This window comes from Trichosurus vulpecula, chromosome 5 (assembly GCF_011100635.1).
Source record: "Trichosurus vulpecula isolate mTriVul1 chromosome 5, mTriVul1.pri, whole genome shotgun sequence".
Taxonomy (NCBI): Eukaryota; Metazoa; Chordata; class Mammalia; order Diprotodontia; family Phalangeridae; genus Trichosurus; species Trichosurus vulpecula.
In genome coordinates, this window is record NC_050577.1 from 147,814,393 (window position 1) to 147,832,633 (window position 18,241).

The 18,241-nt window shown below is 41.3% G+C and overlaps 1 protein-coding gene across 1 annotated transcript in view; it reads right to left on the reverse strand.

The window, feature by feature from the left end:
- Positions 1-18,241, reverse strand: part of CDHR3 (cadherin related family member 3) — a 97,465-nt gene that overhangs the window by 49,942 nt on the left and 29,282 nt on the right. The window contains exons 6-8 of the mRNA XM_036762032.1: positions 5,715-5,809; positions 4,620-4,724; positions 1,270-1,418 (exon numbers count right to left, since the gene is read on the reverse strand). Coding sequence (XP_036617927.1) covers positions 1,270-1,418; positions 4,620-4,724; positions 5,715-5,809 — 349 coding nt within the window. The remainder of the gene's footprint in view (positions 1-1,269; positions 1,419-4,619; positions 4,725-5,714; positions 5,810-18,241) is intronic.

Consider the following 18,241-nt stretch of genomic DNA (forward strand, 5'->3'; position numbering starts at 1 on the left):
GTTTAACTGTTGTACAGCCCCTTCTAAGAAAGCTCCACAAATTTCCATCATACTAAGCAGTTTTCCAGTGGTGAGCAATCACCCCTGCTCCCTTTCCGCCTCCCCTATCCCTTTCAGAAAAGTACCCAAAGTGCACACAACCCCAAAGACTACTGGACAAATGCCTTATTGTTCTACTAGGGTAGCCCATATATAAGCCTATAGGCTTATGTAAAGAAGTCGTCTGGAAGAGAATGCCTTTTTTGCAATTCAGAAGCATTCTATTCAACTCTTTCCAGTAGCATGGCCAAGGTATATTCTTGTAAAGGGAAAAACAGAACCCAATAAAGCATTGGATTTATGGCACTCCTTTCAAAGAGATGAGAGCGCTATTCACATCAAACTGACTCATCTCTAACAATACCCCACATTTGTCCAGGCATACCTCTACCTAATATCTTTAACCAGTTCCTCAAAAAGGTAAATTAACATTGTAGGGGGAAAAACACAACAATGATGGCAACTACTACAACAAAAATCCATATTGCAGAGGTCAATTAGTTCCATAGCAACAGTGTTATAAACAGATGTTCCTTGGGAGTCCAAATTAATATTATAAACTTTAAAATCAGTTGTTACAGAGAATTGAGACTGTAATAGGGCTGGGCTGGACCAGGTGGGGCTGCCTGAATGTCTAATAAGTGTAGACAACTGGCAGACCAAGTTTATCAGAGAATAATCATAATCATATCTCACATTTATCTAGTACTCTAAGGTTTGCCAGGGGCTTTACATACAGCTGGAGGCACCTAGGTGAGGAAGTGGAAAGACTTGGAGTCAGAAAAATCTGATTTCAAATCTGACCTTAGTCACCTTTTAGCTTTGTGATCCAAGTTAATTAACTTTTGTCTGCCTCAGTTTCCTCATCTGTAAAATGGAGACAAGAATAGCACTTACCTCTCAAGGTTGTGATGAGGATAAGAGATATTTGTAACATGCTTTACAAACTTTAAAGCACTGGTAAATGCTAGGCCTATATATGGACAGATATACACACATATTCATATACACACAAATATAAAATTTGTTCCTCACAACAAATCTGTTAGGCAGGTGCTATTATTTTCCTATTTTACAGAAAAATCCAAAATGGCCCTTGTAGCTCATGGTCTCAGAATAACATGCCCAGGGCCAGAAGACAAATAAGTATAAAAAAGCTACCTCAACGACCAAATGGAAGGATACATATGGTAGGCTCTGTATGTGCACGCGAACATGTGTATGTCTTACACTGGTTTATTATGAAATACTCATTGGGGGTGGTGAGCTCATAGAGGAGTCTGCCCATAGAGTCTCCATCATCAGGATCCTTGGCTGTGATGCTGGCCACAATAGTCTCAGGGCTCAGCTCCTCTGGAATTGTATAAACTCTTACTGAGCTGAAACACAAATAGAGTAGAGAAGCAAGTCAGTGATTGGAAGACTGGGGGTGGCAGTAGTCTAGATTAGTAGGTAGAGGGAAAGTGAGGCAAGTATTCATACTCTCTCCTCCACCCAATCTCTGGCCAGATTCTCTGGAATTTCCTAGGGAATTCTTCCAAAGGTATCAACCCAGAAGGGCTGTGGATGCTGCCGCAATCCTTGTAGCAAGATAACTGCCTAGCTGCATCTGAGAAATTGAAATCCAGTTGTGGTGAGACAAGTCCTACTTTAAACGTAATAAAGGGAGCCTATTTAAAAATAGCGATAACAACAGCGAATCCTGCAAGGCAGGGAATGTTTTGGTAATACAAATTATCACCTCTAGTTTATCTGGATTGTAAATATAAATTCTCATGAAGTATAAACACACTTCGGAATTCTATGTAGTACCTTGGTTCTATTGCATTCGAAGCTCCTGGAGGATTTTAAAATTTCTTTTATTCTGAAATTAAACACTAAAGAGGGAGAATGGGAATGTGTGTGTGTGTGTGTGTGTGTGTGTGTGTGTGTGTGTGTGTGTGTGTGTGTAGAGAGAGAGAGAGAACAGAAACAGAGGATTGTGCATGAATCTACAGATCTCTGTTTTGTACAGCTCTATTATGCAGTAGGTGGTCTAATGCATAGCAGACTGGACTTGGAGTAAGGAAGAAAAGAGTTCAAATCCTGCCTCATATAGTTACTGACTGTATGGCCCTGGGCAAATAAAATTTCATTTATGTGTGCCTCAGTTTCCTTGTGGGTAAAATGGAAGTAATTATAACACATATTCCACAAGGTTGTTGTGAGCATCAAATGAGCTAATTAAACTTACTGAAATTAATGAGTTCAATAAGTTTCATTCCAATGGGAGACATATAACATATAAGGGGGAATATTAGCCAAGGGAATGAGGTATGCTCTAGGAAGTCACAAAAATTGTGAGTAGAACTATAGAGTGGTCCACAATGAGTGCATCCTTTCCAGAAGCAATGGTGGTGGCTCAGTTCTAAAGATCAAGAGATCTTTATGGGGCTGATATACTCAACAAGGCAGAAAATAGCTAGGGGAAGAGGAGGACTCCTGATTACAGGGAAAAGAGAGCTGAGTGGCTTAGCTCTTCTCTGGCAGGGCCTCAGGAGGGTAGGGCAAGAGCAGAAACAAGAAGAACAGAGTTTGGAGGGACTTGGGTTCAAGCCCTGCCTCTCACTCATACCTGGCTGTGTGATCCTGGCCGAGTCACTTCTCAGTGCCCCGTTAGCCATTTGATATCAAATGGAATACAGGCTTTTACATAATAAGTCCTTAATAAATGTCTGTTGGAATTCAATTAGATAATGCACTGCTTTATAAAATAAACAACAGCAACACCCTAAAGAATTTCTGCTTTTTAGGACTTGATAGACCCTGCCAAAACATGCAGCTGTTTACAAACATGTTTGCTCGTGCATGGGGGCACGAGCATCTGGGCAACTGACAGCCTCGTCATTTTCCATCTGGATGATTGGGTGTCATCTAAAGAAAACCTCTGCTAGTTTCTTTTCCTAAACCTAAAAGCAAAGCAATGAAAAAGGTTCCAGAGAGATCTCAAAGGTGAGAAAACACCCAGCCAGGGTGCTGCTATCTGTGAAATGTACTGTGAGTCAATCGCTTGACTTAGGGACGATTTAGTATGAGCCAAGCACCTTTACAGATTCTGTCTCCTATGAACCCTGAAAACTAACTCGCTTTCCCCTTTGAGATCCTGTTAACCTGATTTTCTACCTCCCTGATTAGAGTAGTGCAGCAGAATGTGCTCGACTCAAGTCACACTTCACCTTTTGCTAAAGGGTTGTTTGTGCGTCAGCAGTGATGTACGGTGACAGTTTCCGACCCTGCATCCAGTCTTTGATGTCACAATCTATTTATAAATAGGCCGTGCTGTGTGTGCAGGGATGTGGGATGTCAACTAAAATCCCCATCCCTATCTGTACAGCTTTCATCCGGGAACCAGCACTGATGTGTTGTTTTGCTCCTTCTGGGAGGCATAAAATGGGAGTTTGCTTGATATTGTCCCACCTAAGCTTAGACCAGGTAAATTTTTTTTACCATCCAGGCATCCAGGAGTTTCATATTTAAGTTATGTATGCTAAAGTGGAGGACGGAAGTGTCAAGAGCATTAAAGTAGAGGTCACAGGGTTACAGGCAGAGAGCTTGAAGGGATTTTCCAGTCCAACATCCTCATTTTATAGATGAGTGTCACCCCCATTTTACACATGAGGAAACAGGGTAAGCAAAGTTAAGTGACTTTGTCCATAATCACAGAACCATTAAGTGTCAGAGGTGGGATTCAGGATAATAGGTCAGTAGGTGGACAGTCATTTAGACCAAACCCTCATTTTACGGAGTTGGAGATTGAGGGCCAACTTGCCCAGGTAGTAAGAGGCAGAAGCAGGGTCTATATACTCTGGTCCTGACTCCAAAGCTCATTCTCTTTCCATCATGCCACCATGTCTCTCAGTTTCCTGCTTCTAAGTCCAGCACTCTATCCACTTATACCAGGCTGCCTTTCATCTTACATTGGCTTTATTCATGTCTGTAAATGTGATTAAACTGAGCAGCTGTTTTTCACATTTTCCTAGTGACTGACTGGTCTCTTATATGTGTTTTTGGGGACCAAAGAGAAAGGCAATAAAAGATACTCTGCTTCTATAGCCAAATAACAAAAATATACTAGGGTAGGACTTCAAAGGTGGAATAAGAAAGATCAGAGCATGTAATGGTGACTATGCCCACTGAGCTAAGCCATCAAATAAAATTATATCCTTTCCCCATTACCCAAAAATAGATATCAGGCCTACCTCACCCCAGGGAACCATCCCAACATCTGTTTTCCCAAAAAGGCAGGGAAATGAAAAATATAAAAGCCTAGAGTCAGAATGAATTGATGAGAGAGACAGATAGTCAGAGATAGAAAAACAGACACTGAGACAGAGACACAGAAAAAGACAGAGTCCAAGAGAGAAACACAGAGAGAAACAAAGACAGAGAAACTGAAAAATCAGCCATTGCTTTCTTGTCTTGTCTTGTCACAGATCAGCAAGCATGAAACTCTTTGAAATTGTGCTTGTCCACTTCCCCACCTCAGTGAGGGATCTTTTGCAAAGAACCAGACTAGGAGGAGGGGTGAGCTTTGGGCTTACCTGGTAAAGTAAGGACTTTCATCATTAACATTTATGATGTTTACTAGGAATGTTCTGGTGGCTTTAAGCTCCCCACTGTCCACTACTTCCACATCAATCACATACCTATCGGGGAGAAACAAACCCAAGTTAGGGTTTCATGTTTTGGATAATTGCGAAAAATGGGGTGAGAGGGAATGGTGAGAGATGATCCTCTTCCCTTCCCTCAATTGCCAAGTGTTGCTTTTCCTCATAACAGCAAAAGAGCACCAAAGATGAGAATAAAAGCTAAGATGGTGGCATAGTTAATATAATAGATGTAAAATTAGAACGGAGCTCTAAGTCATCTAGTCCAAAGCCCTCATTTTACAGATGAGGAAATAATCCTAATAAGAGGATTCACCCAAAGTCACACAGATAGAAAATGGCAATGAGGCATTCAAACTCAGATCCCAGGACTATAGATTCAGTGCTTTTGGGTAAGATCTGAACAAGAAAACCCAGATTAAAGTACAGGCAAGAGAGGAAATTGCCCATTTAATATTGTGACATAATGGTCATCCTTTTCTTTTTCCATCTCTCCAAGACCCTTTCTCCATTTGTCTTCCTTGTCTCTTATTCTATATTCCTGAGGAACTCACCTGTACACTGGAATCTTGCCTTCAGTCATCTGACTAGTACTTTGTTGCTATTCCTCTATTCACAGACAAAGTAGAGTGAAGACCTAAAGTTAGATCCAGCTGATTCAAGAGCCCCACCTTCCCCTTTCCCAATCACTTTTACTGGAGCTATTTGGATGTTTCCAGAAATCATAATTGAGTCAATGTGAAGGTAGTTCCTTTTTTTTTCAGAGTGGAGGGAGGAAGGGTGATAGGAGAAGAAGACTGGGCAGAATCATCCAGATAATTTCCTCAACTTTGCTCTCCATGTGTAGACACTATCTGAGTGGAGTGCAGGAGGGAAACAGAATACTCAGGGTTATACAAGCCTTCCTCACTTAGAAAGTCTTTATTCATAATGTTTCCTCTATCAGTGACTGTTCCTCCTTGAGCTCCTGCCTATCCCCACTAATGCATCCAAACAACTCTGAAAGAAAGGGCATTGGCCAGTCCATACCTGTTGTGTCCTGCTTCAAAATCAAATGTTGTTGTGGAGAAAAGGATGCCATTTGTAGAGACATTGAAGTACTTCGAGGGAGAGGTCAAGGAAAACTAAAAAAAAAAATGACTATGAGTGAGAGGCAGTGTCTCTTTTCACCAAAGGCATATTTGTTTAGTCACTGTAAACCAGTGACAGAACAAATAGTCTTGGTCAATAGAATACTCTTGGTTTTTCTGGAATGACCTCCCAAAATAGCAATTCTCAGACTTAATAGTTTCTTGGCTAGGAGCTGTCAGGATCTGCCAAACGCATTGAGGTGCTGCCCTGGGAAGGAAGCCATTGGCTCTTGCAATAGGATGACTATAAAAGGTATCCAGTTTGAGAGAGACCTTGCTTCAATTAAAAGTCCCCTTGTTACTGGCACATTGTGACTACTTCTGTTTTCCTACATACATACCTGGCTTTGCCTCCATTTACTGACTTGGCTTCATCTATGGTTTCTGTGTGCTTCCTGGCTCTGATTTGTCTACTTTGGCCCTCATGAGGCCTAGCTTGTTACTCTATCTCAGGGACAGCCCAGCATGAGAGGGATACCCTGGCTTGTGAGCCAGTACACAAGGGACTGATCCAAAGAAAATACAAAGCCCTGCCATCTGTCAGTGTTCAGTAAAATTCACCCACAGGTCCAGATAGGGCCTTAATATGTAGATGAGAAAATCTGATTCTGGCTGTAGTCACCACTCATTACCCAGGGGTTTCTAGGGCAGTTACTGGACTACTCAACTTAGTGTCCAGTGGGAAAGAGAAAGAATGCACAGAAAAATAGAGTGAAAAGTTCCTTTGAGGTCAGCTTAAAGTTCTTAAGCTCTGTTTTTGACAGAGATACTTCATAATGCCAAAAAGAATAATTCCAGTAGATAGGACTAGACAGATGAAAGATCCTAGGCTATAGAACTAGGAGGGACCTTGGAGTTCAATTAGTCCAAGGGTTACTAACCCAAGGTCCATGAACTTGTTTTTCAAAAAAAAAACACTTTGATAACTGTAATTCAATATAATTGGTTTCCTTAGTTAACCTATGCATTTTATTCTATGCATTTAAAAACATTATTATGAGAAGAGGACCATAGGCTTCAGCCAGACTGCCAAAGGGATCCATAACAGACACACAAAAGGTTAAGAATATCTGAACTAGTCCAACCCCTTCATTTGATAGTTAAGAAAGTTGAGACCCAAAAATGTTCTTTACCTGTAGTAATATAGATAATAAACACCAGCACTGGGATGTCAACTTTAGTCCTCTGACCATTAAAAAAAATCTGTACCATGTCCCTTGCTTATTTCTCTGTGTGAAATTGCCTTGAAGGTTCCTTACATACATAATTCTTCCATACATTCCCTACGCCTTCTTTCATCTAATACAATCTAAACACAGTTGAGAAGCAAATAATGACTACAAGAACAGTCTGGATGAAATCTACCCTCTTACTTAAACCCTGGAGAAAACTTTGCAAAGCCCTTGGCCATCAGACATCAGGCTCCTCTCTGTAGTGTCTTGGATTAGAGAGGAAACTCCAATGGAATAAATATAAAACAACGGGCAGTGTTTCAGACAGACAGTAGATAAAAGACTTGAATTTGAGTCCCAGATTGGCCACTCATTAATTCTTCAACTTCAGGGGATCAGTCAATCAAGAAGCATTTATTAAGCACTTATTAAGTGCCAAGCACTTGGTACTAAGCACTGGCAATATAAGGACGAAAGTGAAACAAGTCACAGCCTCTCCAATCTTGTTTCTTCATTTGTAAAGTGGTGTGATAATGCTTGTCCTGCCTAAATCAATCAACAAGACTTTATTAAGCAAGTATTCTGTGCCAGGCATTGTGCTAAGTGCTGGGGAAGGATACAGAGATAAAAGTGAAACAGTCTCTTCTCTGAAGAAACTTAAATTCTATCAATGGAAAGCAACATGTACTCACACACATACACACAATATGCAAGGTCATTTTGGGGACAGGCACTAGCAACTGGGTGGATCAGGAAAGGCTTCGGGTAGGTAGTGGTATTTAAGATGAGCTCTGAAGGTAACTCAGGATTCTATGAGGTAGAGGTGAGAAGAGTTTATATACCAGGTATGAGGCACAGCCAGAGTAATGGCCTGGAGATGGGATATGTATTATCATATGTGAAGAACCATGAGATGACCAGTTTAGCTAGAAAAAAGAGTGCATGAAGGAGATTAATGTGTAATAAAGCTAGAATGTGAGGTTTGAGTCATATTGTAAAGGACTTGCAATGCCAAACAGAGGTGTTTGTATTTGATCCTAGTTGGTAGGAAATCCCTGGCATTTCCTAATCAGGGCAATGACATGGGCAGACCTATGATTTAGTAATATCACTTCAGTAGCTGTGTGGAGGATGGATTGGAGAGGGGAGAGGCCAGATGCAGAGGCCAATTAGAATGTTATTATAATAGACCAGGCAGAAGGTGATGAGGCTCTGATTTAGAATGGTTATGGTATGAGTGGAAGAAAGGGAACAGATTTGAGAGATGTCATAAAGGTATAATTGACCAGCTTTGGCAACTGACTGGGTATGCACAGTGAGGGAGAGTAAAGAATCCAGGATGATTCTGAAGTTGCAAATCTGAGTGACCGGAAGCATGGGCTGCCCAATACAGAAATAATGAAGTTCAGAAAAGTGGTTAGTTTGAGTTCCATTTTGGATATTTTGAGATGGAGATGCCTAAAAGAATTCAGTTCAAAATAGCCAACAGATAGTAGGGCTGGAATAGGAAGGAGATTAGGATATATAGACGTAGGAATCATCTCATAGAAATGATAGTTAAATATATGGGAATTGATCAGGGCACCAAGAAACACTAAATAGATAGAATAGAATACAGGCTATACACAAAGTTAAGGCAAATGTCTTCCTTTTTGTTCCCTTCTAAACACACACACACACACACACACACACACACACACACCCCTATGTTGGAATAGCTTTAGTATTTAAGACCTCAAAGTTCCTTTTTGGGAAGAGGAAAAACACAAATTGTTTGCAGATAAATTTTACTTGTGTATGTGTGGATACACAGTATATGTATGATATATGTATATGTGTGTGTGTGTGTGTGTGTATTTGTTCTTAGTGATGTTTTACTAGCCTAGGAAATTTTCTTCAGTCTCACCTCCACTAATGAATTCCCCTTGACAATAAATTTAGCAAGTGCATGCAGTGATAGCCTAGAGGAAGAGAGCTAAGGGTGCCGATTTTTGTTTTCAGAGCTGTAACTAGGCTGGACTAACTGGGGCTTTGCCCCAGGGCACCGAAATTTAGAGGTTTCTGACAGCACTTACACTTCTTCAGCAGGTGGAAATAGCTGAGTTTAGCATGAAGTTAGCAAGAATAATTACTTAAAAGATAAAGCTACCAGATGCTTCCACCCCCCTGGCTGCCACATCCATGGTGAATTTTCTCCAACCAGCCTCAGTATGTCCTGGGGTTTCTACCACCTCTCTTCCCTGACCCTTCCTTCACACCTACATCTGATTTTATCTTAAAAAGTTGACTTGGGGGATGCACAACATGTTGTTTGTCCTGGCTTATATCATGAAGCTTGCCCTAAGTGAAAAATGTTAGTTAAGGATCTTTTTGTTATTTTTTTTTATTGTCTGCTTTCCCTGTATTGCAATTTATTTTAGGGTCAGGCTTATTTTTTTCATCCTTGAATCTATTTGCCCCGTCAATGGAAATGGCCCCCTTTGTACTAAGGCAGAAAGAGAAGTAGCCAGACTAAAAATATTGTGCAGCATGGACATTTGCCAGTAAATCCGTACAGCTTTCTGAACATTCTGGCATTCTCCATTTTTAAAGGCTTGTTTAACCAAAGCAGCTCCCCTGATATTCATTCTTCGAAAACAGAAATTAAATAGAATGGAAAGCAATCCCAGCCCCCCTCTTTGCCTGGTACATTAACTGCAGTTGCTGTGAAAGTCGCTGAGTAATCAGATCAATTCCGTTAACAAATTCTTGTCAAATGGCCTCTCCAGTTTCCCTGCTGGGAATATTACTTTACCAGCCACCCAATGTTTCTACATTTGCAGTCCTTTATTATAGATGTGGTTTACTCAGCCACTCAAAGGCTTCAGTTTGGGAGACAAAGAGTTAGCATTTCCTGCCCTGATCACCCCTTATTGGATAGTTGGTCTCAGAGGGGAGGTGAGATAAAGGCGTGCCCCAGTTTCCTGAAATGTCAGGATCCCCAGAGGAGCCAGGCTCTCTCTATCTTGAAGTTTGGGCCCGAAACAGCAAACAGATCCTTCTTAGTATTCCAACTGCATGTTTCCATTTTAAAATAGGATGCCCCAATCCCTTGTTTTTTATTTCTCACTTTAATCAGAACACTGCTTTTGTTTAAAGCTTTTTTTTTCTTCTCCAAGATAAGGTTGTTAAAGTTTGGAAATGTTGCAACAGCCACCTTTCCTGAGTAGTCCCCACAAATGAAACCAAAGGAGAATCTTGTGGGCAGGGCAGAATACCATAATTCTGGGCATATTTTTTCCATGTTCCAGAGATTTGGAGAGAGTGAATTTCAAAGATTTCAGTGAAAATATTAGTAGGATGCCATGGCCTGAGATGCTACAAGAAAGTCAACTCAAGAAGAAGAGAAGGCTCTGGAGAAAAAAATTCTGATGACTTCATTACGAATAACTAATATGAAAGAAAACGTGTCTTAAAAAGACCAATGCACTTTCATTGAGAGATCAGCAGCAGCTCAGATTTTCAAAGGACATGTACATAGCACAGTAACTGTTTTAAGCATCATAAACAAAATGGGGAGGGGGGGCAGAGAGAGGAAGGAAACAAGCATTTATGAAATGCCTACTAGGTGCCAGGTGCTTTATGAATCTCTCAATTGAGCCTTGCTACAATTTTGAGAGGTAGATCCAATAATTATCCCCAATTTACAGATAAAGAAACTGAGACAAACAGAGGTTAAGTGTCTTGTCCAGGGTCACACAGAGGCCATATTTAAACTCAGGTTTTCTTGACTCCAGGCTCATAGCTCTATCTACTATTCTACCTAGCTACCTTGGGCAAGAGGCTAGCAGGAGCGGAGAATCTGGGACCTCCAGGCCACATGTGGCTTTCTATGTCCTTGGGTGCAGCCTTCTGACTGAGTCCAAGTTTTACAGAACAAATCTTTTTATTAAGGGGATTTGTTCTGTGAAGTTTGGATTCAGTCAAAGGGCTGCACTTGAGGACATAGAGGGCCACGTGTGGCCTCAAGGCCATAGGTTCCCCATCCCTGGCTAGGGCAATTGTTTGCTCAGGTTCCAGGATGGGGCTCTGTAATATTTAGAAATAACCTGGGGGATACAGGAGGAGAAGGTCGGAGGGAGAGAGGAGATAGGTTGCTGGAGGAAGGGAGGGAAAATTGAAGGAAGGAAGAGAAGGGAAGGAGAAGCAAAGGGAGGGAGAAAAAGAGGAGGAATGAAGGAAGGGAAGAATGGAGGGAGAGAGAGAAAGGGATAGTGGAAGAGAGGAAAGAGAAGAAGGAATGGAGGGAGGGAAGAATGAAAGAAGGAAGAGAAGGAGGAATAGAGGGAGGGAAGAAAGAGAAGAAGGAAGGGAAGAGGGAAGAACAAAGAGAAGAAGAAATGGGGGAGGGAAGAAGGAATGAAGGAAGGAAAGAAGAAAGAAAGGGAGAAACAAAGAAAAAAGAAGGAAAAAAGAAGGAAGAAAGAATTTTTTAATTACATAGACTAGATCAGTAGGAAGGCCAGAAGAAAATACCAACAAGTAGGAAATCTTTGAAAGTTACACATTGAATATGTTGTCTCTGTAAAGATCCATGGTTCCATGTGCAGTCCTCTTTCCCAGCCCTGCTTTGTATATGGTGGTGCTCACTTTGTTTGACATTTATTGAATTCAGAATAGAAAAAGACTTCTTTTTTTCTTAAAGAAAGAACCTTGCTAGCTTTTACAATTAGTCTCATTTATCACAAGCATGTTAATTCAAGAAATACAAGAGGAGACAGGATGGGGTCTTGAAGTGACAGCTGAGGAAGATTCAATGGACACCATCTCCCAGGAGGCCATGGTAAGGTTGAAGTACTAGGGCATAGGTCAAGGTAAACAGAAGATCTGATAACAACTTGTCCTCATTTTCAAAAAAGGGAAGAGAATGCAGTTTCAAACTACAGGCCAGTGAGATTAATTTTAATTCCTAGCAAGCAAAAAAACAAAAAACAACAACCAAACTCCAACTAGAATGTATTTTTAAAGGGATAATTAACGAACATGAGATCTCAGGATAATAGTTTTAGATCTGGAAGAGACCTCAAGGACCACTGAATCCAAACTTCTAGTTTTATAAATGATCTAGAAAACAGAGTGGTGATCAGAAGAATCAGTATGGCTTCCTGTGTTGGTAAGCAAAATGGCCTTTGTATTCTTTGAGTAACTCAGTTTATCTCATTAAGCCTTACTAGCTGCTGGGCCCCAGGCCCAGAGCCCTATTAGGTATAAAACCTTAGTGGGTGTGGATTGGCAACTAAGGTGGGGCCCAAGGTAGGGCTAACTCCGGGGAGGGCCTAGTTTACATGTCTGGGACAGCAGAGGCTTTTAGACCACATGGGTTTAAGTCCGCCTCTTTGTGACGATTCATGGGGCTGGCTAAGGGGAGGTGTTAACTCCAGAGCCATGCCCTATTGGGTGTTAACCTAATCTATGTGGATGTGAACCTCCCAGGGTCCTAAGGGGAGGGGTCAACTCAAGAACCAATCACCAGAGCCTGGGCTCTGGTCATTCAGGTGACACTTGATGATGTCAAAAACTCTATAAGAAGAGAGAAGACAGCTTGAAGATCCTTTTCCGTTGGAGCCAGAGACAGCTACAGCCAAAGCTGAAGCAGGAGCTGCTGGTAGCAGAGCTGACCCACGTGTGGACCGAGGAGTGCTGAGCAAGGACTTGAGGCCAATGAGTAATCTTCTCACCGTAGAGGGGAAGCATGTATATGATTTTGCTTTATACCATCATGCTTCTCTGTGGCCTCCTGGTTACTCTTGTGAGGCAGACTTATTGGGCCTGGAAGCTTTTCATCAAAATATGGGGACGCTGGTTCATGGGTCTGTTACTTTGGAGCTTAAATACATGCTCTAATTCTTCTGCCTTCTACTTAGAGAATTCCTTATATCCTGCGGTTCCGAACCTTTCAGACATATATATGATTCTCTTTGAAATCATAAATTCTGCCTTCATAATACACTTCCTTAAGAACAGACTAGGCTAAAAGACCATACTTTCCCCTTTTGATAAGGTTATGAAACTGATAGATCAGACTCAGAATTCGAATGCTGATCCTCTGATTTTAAATATATTGTTGTTTTTTGCGTTACCACAGCAACTTCCTTGGGAGCTACTAGGGAGGCTTGGAACTGAGCACTGGGGAAATGGTTTAAGGTGATGTAATTTAAGAGTTTATTAAAGGCATTTCATGATCAAAGTAATAGAAAAGTACTACTGACGTATTTAACACTGCTACTGTAATTTGTAGGGAACCAAGATGACAGTAAGCAGTAAATTGCTATAACTCTCCCATCTTCACCTCCAAACAAACCTATAAATTAAAATAGACAGAGCCTGCCACAAATAGTGATAATCATTTGGAGAAACTCCTAGCTGCTATCCTTTCCTTTTAGAGATAGATTTGAAAGCAGTTTAAGTCAGTAACAAGGTATATCTTTTGTACTTAGAAATTAGTGCTTATCATCTAGAGAAACTCCTTGCTGGAATTCTTTTTTTTTGAGATAGATTTTAAAAGTTTAAGGTAGCAACAAGATAGAGCATTTGTACTTAGAAATTGTTTTTCTTTCAATACTTTCCTAAAATGGCGTAAGTTGCAAATCATAAGTAGTCAATTAATTCATGTGCTATTGTCTAAATCAACAATGACATCTTCATTGAAAAAAAATATTGAGTTAGTATATATTTTTTAAATTTATTTACTTAATTTATTCAATATATTTAGTTTTCAGCATTGATTTTCACAAGAATTTCAATTACGAATTTTTCTCCCCATTTCTACCCTCCCACTCACTCAAAGATGGCACATATTCTGGCTGCCCCATTCCCCAGTCAGCCCTCCCTTCTGTCACCCCACTCCCCTCCCATCCCCTTTTCCCTTACTTTCTTGTAGGGCAAGATAAATTTCTATGCCCCATTGCCTGTGTATCTTATTTTCTAGTTGCATGCAAAAACTTTTTTTTTGGTTTTGAACATCTGTTTTTAAAACTTTGAGTTCCAAATTCTCTCCCCTCTTCCCTCCCCACCCACCCTTCCTAAGAAGGCAAGCAATTCAACATAGGCCACATGCGTATCCTTATGTAAAACCCTTCCACAATACTCATGTTGTGAAAGACTAACTATACTTTGCTCCTTCCTAACCTATCCCCCTTTATTGAATTTTCTCCCTTGACCTGGTCCCTTTTCGAAAGTGTTTGTTTTTGATTATCTCCTCCCCCTATCTGCCCTCCCTTCTATTGTCCCCCCTTTTTAATCTTCTTCCTCCTTCTTTCCTGTGGGGTAAGTTACCCAATTGAGTGTGTATGGTATTCCCTCCTCAGGCCAAATCTGATGAGAGCAAGATTCACTCATTCCCCCTCACCCACCCCCTCTTCCCTCCCAACAGAACTGCTTTTTTGTGAGATCATTTACCCCATTCTATCTCTCCCTTTCTCCCTCTCTCCATATATTCCTCTCTCTTCCCTTAATTTGATTTTACTTTTTTAGATATCATCCCTTCATATTCAACTCTCTCTCTCTCTCTCTCTGTATATATATATATATATATATATATATATATATATATATATACACACATATATATACATATATATACACACACACACACACACACATATATATGTATATTCCCTTCAGCTACCCTAATACTGAGGTCTCATGAATCACACACATCATCTTTCCATGTAGGGATGTAAACAAAACAGTTCAACTTTAGTAAGTCCCTTGTGATTTCTCTTTCTTGTTTACTTTTTCATGCGTCTCTTGATTCTTGTGTTTGAAAGTCAAATTTTCTATTCAGCTCTGGTCTTTTTACTGAGAAAGCTTGAAAGTCCTCTATTTTATTGAAAATCCATATTTTGCCTTGGAGCATGATACTCAGTTTTGCTGGGTAGGTGATTCTTGGTTTTAATCCTAGCTCCACTGACCTCTGGAATATGCTATTCCAAGCCCTTCGATCTCTTAAAGTAGAAGCTGTTAGATCTTGTGTTATTCTGATTGCGTTTCCACAATACTCAAATTGTTTCTTTCTGGCTGCTTGCAGTATTTTCTCCTTGATCTGGGAGCTCTGGAATTTGGCAACAATATTCCTAGGAGTTTTCTTTTTGGGATCTTTTTGAGGAGGTGATCTGTGGATTCTTTCAATTTCTATTTTACCCTCTGGCTCTAGAATATCAGGGCAGTTCTCCTTGATAATTTCTTGAAAGATAATATCTAGACTCTTTTTTTGATCGTGGCTTTCAGGTAGTCCAATAATTTTTAAATTATCTCTCCTGGATCTATTTTCTAGGTCAGTGGTTTTTCCAATGAGATATTTCACATTGTCTTCCATTTTTTCATTCCTTTGGTTCTGTTTCATAATATCTTGATTTCTCATAAAGTCATTAGCTTTCACTTGCTACAATCTCATTTTTAAGGTAGTATTTTCTTCAGTGGTCTTTTGGACCTCCTTTTCCATTTGGTTAATTCTGCCTTTCAAAGCATTCTTCTCCTCATTGGCTTTTTGGAGCTCTTTTGCCATTTGAGTTAGTCTATTTTTTAAGATTTTGTTTTCTTCAGTACTTTTTTCAGTATTTTTGGGGGGTCTCCTTTAGCAAATCATTGACTTGTTTTTCATGGTTTTCTTGCATCATTCTCATTTCTTGTCCCAATTTTTCCTCTACTTCTCTAAGTTGCTTTTGCAAATCCTTTTTGAGCTCTTCCATGGCCTGAGACCAGTTCATGTTTTTCTTGGAGGCTTTTGATGTAGGCTCTTTGACTTTGTTAACTTCTTCTGGCTGTATGTTTTGGTCTTCTTTGTCACCAAAGAAAGATTCCAAAGTCTGAGACTGAATCTGAGTGCATTTTCACTGCCTGGCCATGTTCCCAGCCAACTTACTTGACCCTTGAGTTTTTTGTTGGGGTATGACTGCTTGTAAAAAGTACTTTGTTCCAAGCTTGAGGGGATGTGCTGTTGTTTTCAGAGCTATTTCTCTACAGCCAGCTCTGCTACACAAGCACTCCTCCTCCCCCAAGAACCACCAACCTGGACCTGACTTAGATCTTAAGCAGGCTCTGCACTCCTGCTCTGATCAGCCACTTAATTCCCCGTACCAGGTGGGCCTGGGGCTGGAAGCAACTGCAGCTGTAGTTCTGTAGCTGCACCATCCCCGCTGCCTCCCAGGGTGGTGGCCGAACCGTGAACTTTCACTCTGTCCCCCGAAGCTTTTCCCACTAACCTTCTCTGTTGTCTTTGGTGTTTGTGGGTTGAGAAGTCTGGTAACTGCCACGGCTCACTGATTCAGGGTGCTAGGGCCTGTTCTGCCTGGCTCCTGGTCTGGTTGGTCCTGCCACACCACCCATGCTGGGCTCCATTCCCCTCACTCCCAGCTCCATGCATGATGGACCTCACCCAGCAACCACCCAGGCTGTCCTGGGCTGGAACCCTGCTTCCCTCTGCTATTTTGTGGGTTCTGCAGTGCTAGAATTTGTTCAGAGCCATTTTTATAGGTTTTTGGAGGGACCTGGCAGGGAGCTCATGCAAGTCCCTGCTTTCCAGCCGTCATCTTGGCTCTGCCCCCCAAAAGACCTGCGTTAGTATATTAAGTGGAATAGCCAGAGTTTTCTCAATTATCTTTGCCTGACTACTGTTGATTAGTTATCCCATTGAGGTACTACTAATCAGTCTCCTGGTTGCAGCTACTTTAGGTGAAGGCAGAGTGCCTAGGAGGAATTATTTTTTAAATTTCTAGAAAATACCCTATATATTCAACCCTGTATAAAACATAGCAGCCAGCTGACCAATTATGCATCCTGACAGAGAAAAGTAGTGGTATAGATAAACCAAAATATGGCCAATCAGAAGTCATGTAGCACTTTCATGGGTATTACTTTAGGTTAATAAGATTGGCTTGTATTCCCTGAGAGGCACGGCTTGGATAATGGATAGGGGTTGGTGGGGGGAGGAATAAGGGAGGATTAAAAATATATTGGACACTTGGACTTTTGGGAACCAAGTTGGCAGAGTAAGCAGTAAATTGCTGTAACTCTCCCATCTTCACCTCCAAACAACCATAAAACAGCACCCTAAAACAAACCTGGGACAGTAGGACCAACAAAAAGATGGGGTGAAACAAACTTTTGATCTAAGAAACTTGGAAGATTTGCAAGAAAGGTCTGTCTCACTTAGGTATCAGGGCAGCACATTCCAGGACAGGAAGCATCCCAGCAAGCCAAGAACAAGCCCCACCTCAGCAAACCAGCAGTATATCCTGAGCTGCTGAGTATGTCAGTATATCCAGTGTATCCTGAGTGGTGGAGCAGGCAAACACCAACACCAGGATCCCCCACATGCCTCAGCATAGCTGAGGACTAGGCAGACTCCAGCTCCAAGAACCACCAAGTATTTCAGTGTAGCCCCAGGCAACAGGCAATGTCCAGCAGCCAGAAGTCCATGTGCTTCAGCATAGCCCCAGGCAAACAGGGAGCCACCAGTGGCCAGACGTGCTTCAGTGTAGACCAGGGGAAACATAGAAACACCCCACCAGCCTCAGCACATGTCAGACACCAGTACTAGGACCCCAATTCAGCACCAGGTAAGCTGCCAAACCCCTATGGCAGCCAGTAGCACCAGCTATCCCCCATCCCAACCCCTCAGAGCAGCACCAGACATGAGGGTCCCCCATGGGCCTCAGGGCAACATCAGTGCAGTACTAGGCAAACAGCCAGGGCCTGTAACTCCTGGCACAAAAAGCCTGAGACAGTGCCCCTTCCACTTTGGGAGCAGAGCTCAAATTTAAAAGAAAGGAAAAAGTAAAAAAAAAAGATGAGCAAAAAACCAAACAAATAAACAAAAGAATCTGACCATAGAAGGTTATTATGGTGACAGGAAAGATCAAGACACAAACTCAGAAGAGGACAACAATGTCAAAACAGCTATGGGCAAAACACTAAAGAAAAACAGGAAGTGGTCTTAAGACCAGAAAGAACTCATGCAAGGGCTCAGAAAGGACCTTAAAAATCACATATGGGAGGTAGAAGAAAAGTTGGGAAAAGAAATGGGAGCAATGCAAGAGAACTATGAAAAAAGAGCCAACAGCTTGGAAAAAGAAAACAACTACTTAAAAAGTAGAATTGGCTTAATGGAAAAAGAGACACAAAAATCCATTGAAGAAAACAACTCCCTAAAAAAGTACAATTGGCCAAAAGGGAAATACAAAAGCTAACTGAGGAAAACAACTCCTTAAAAGTT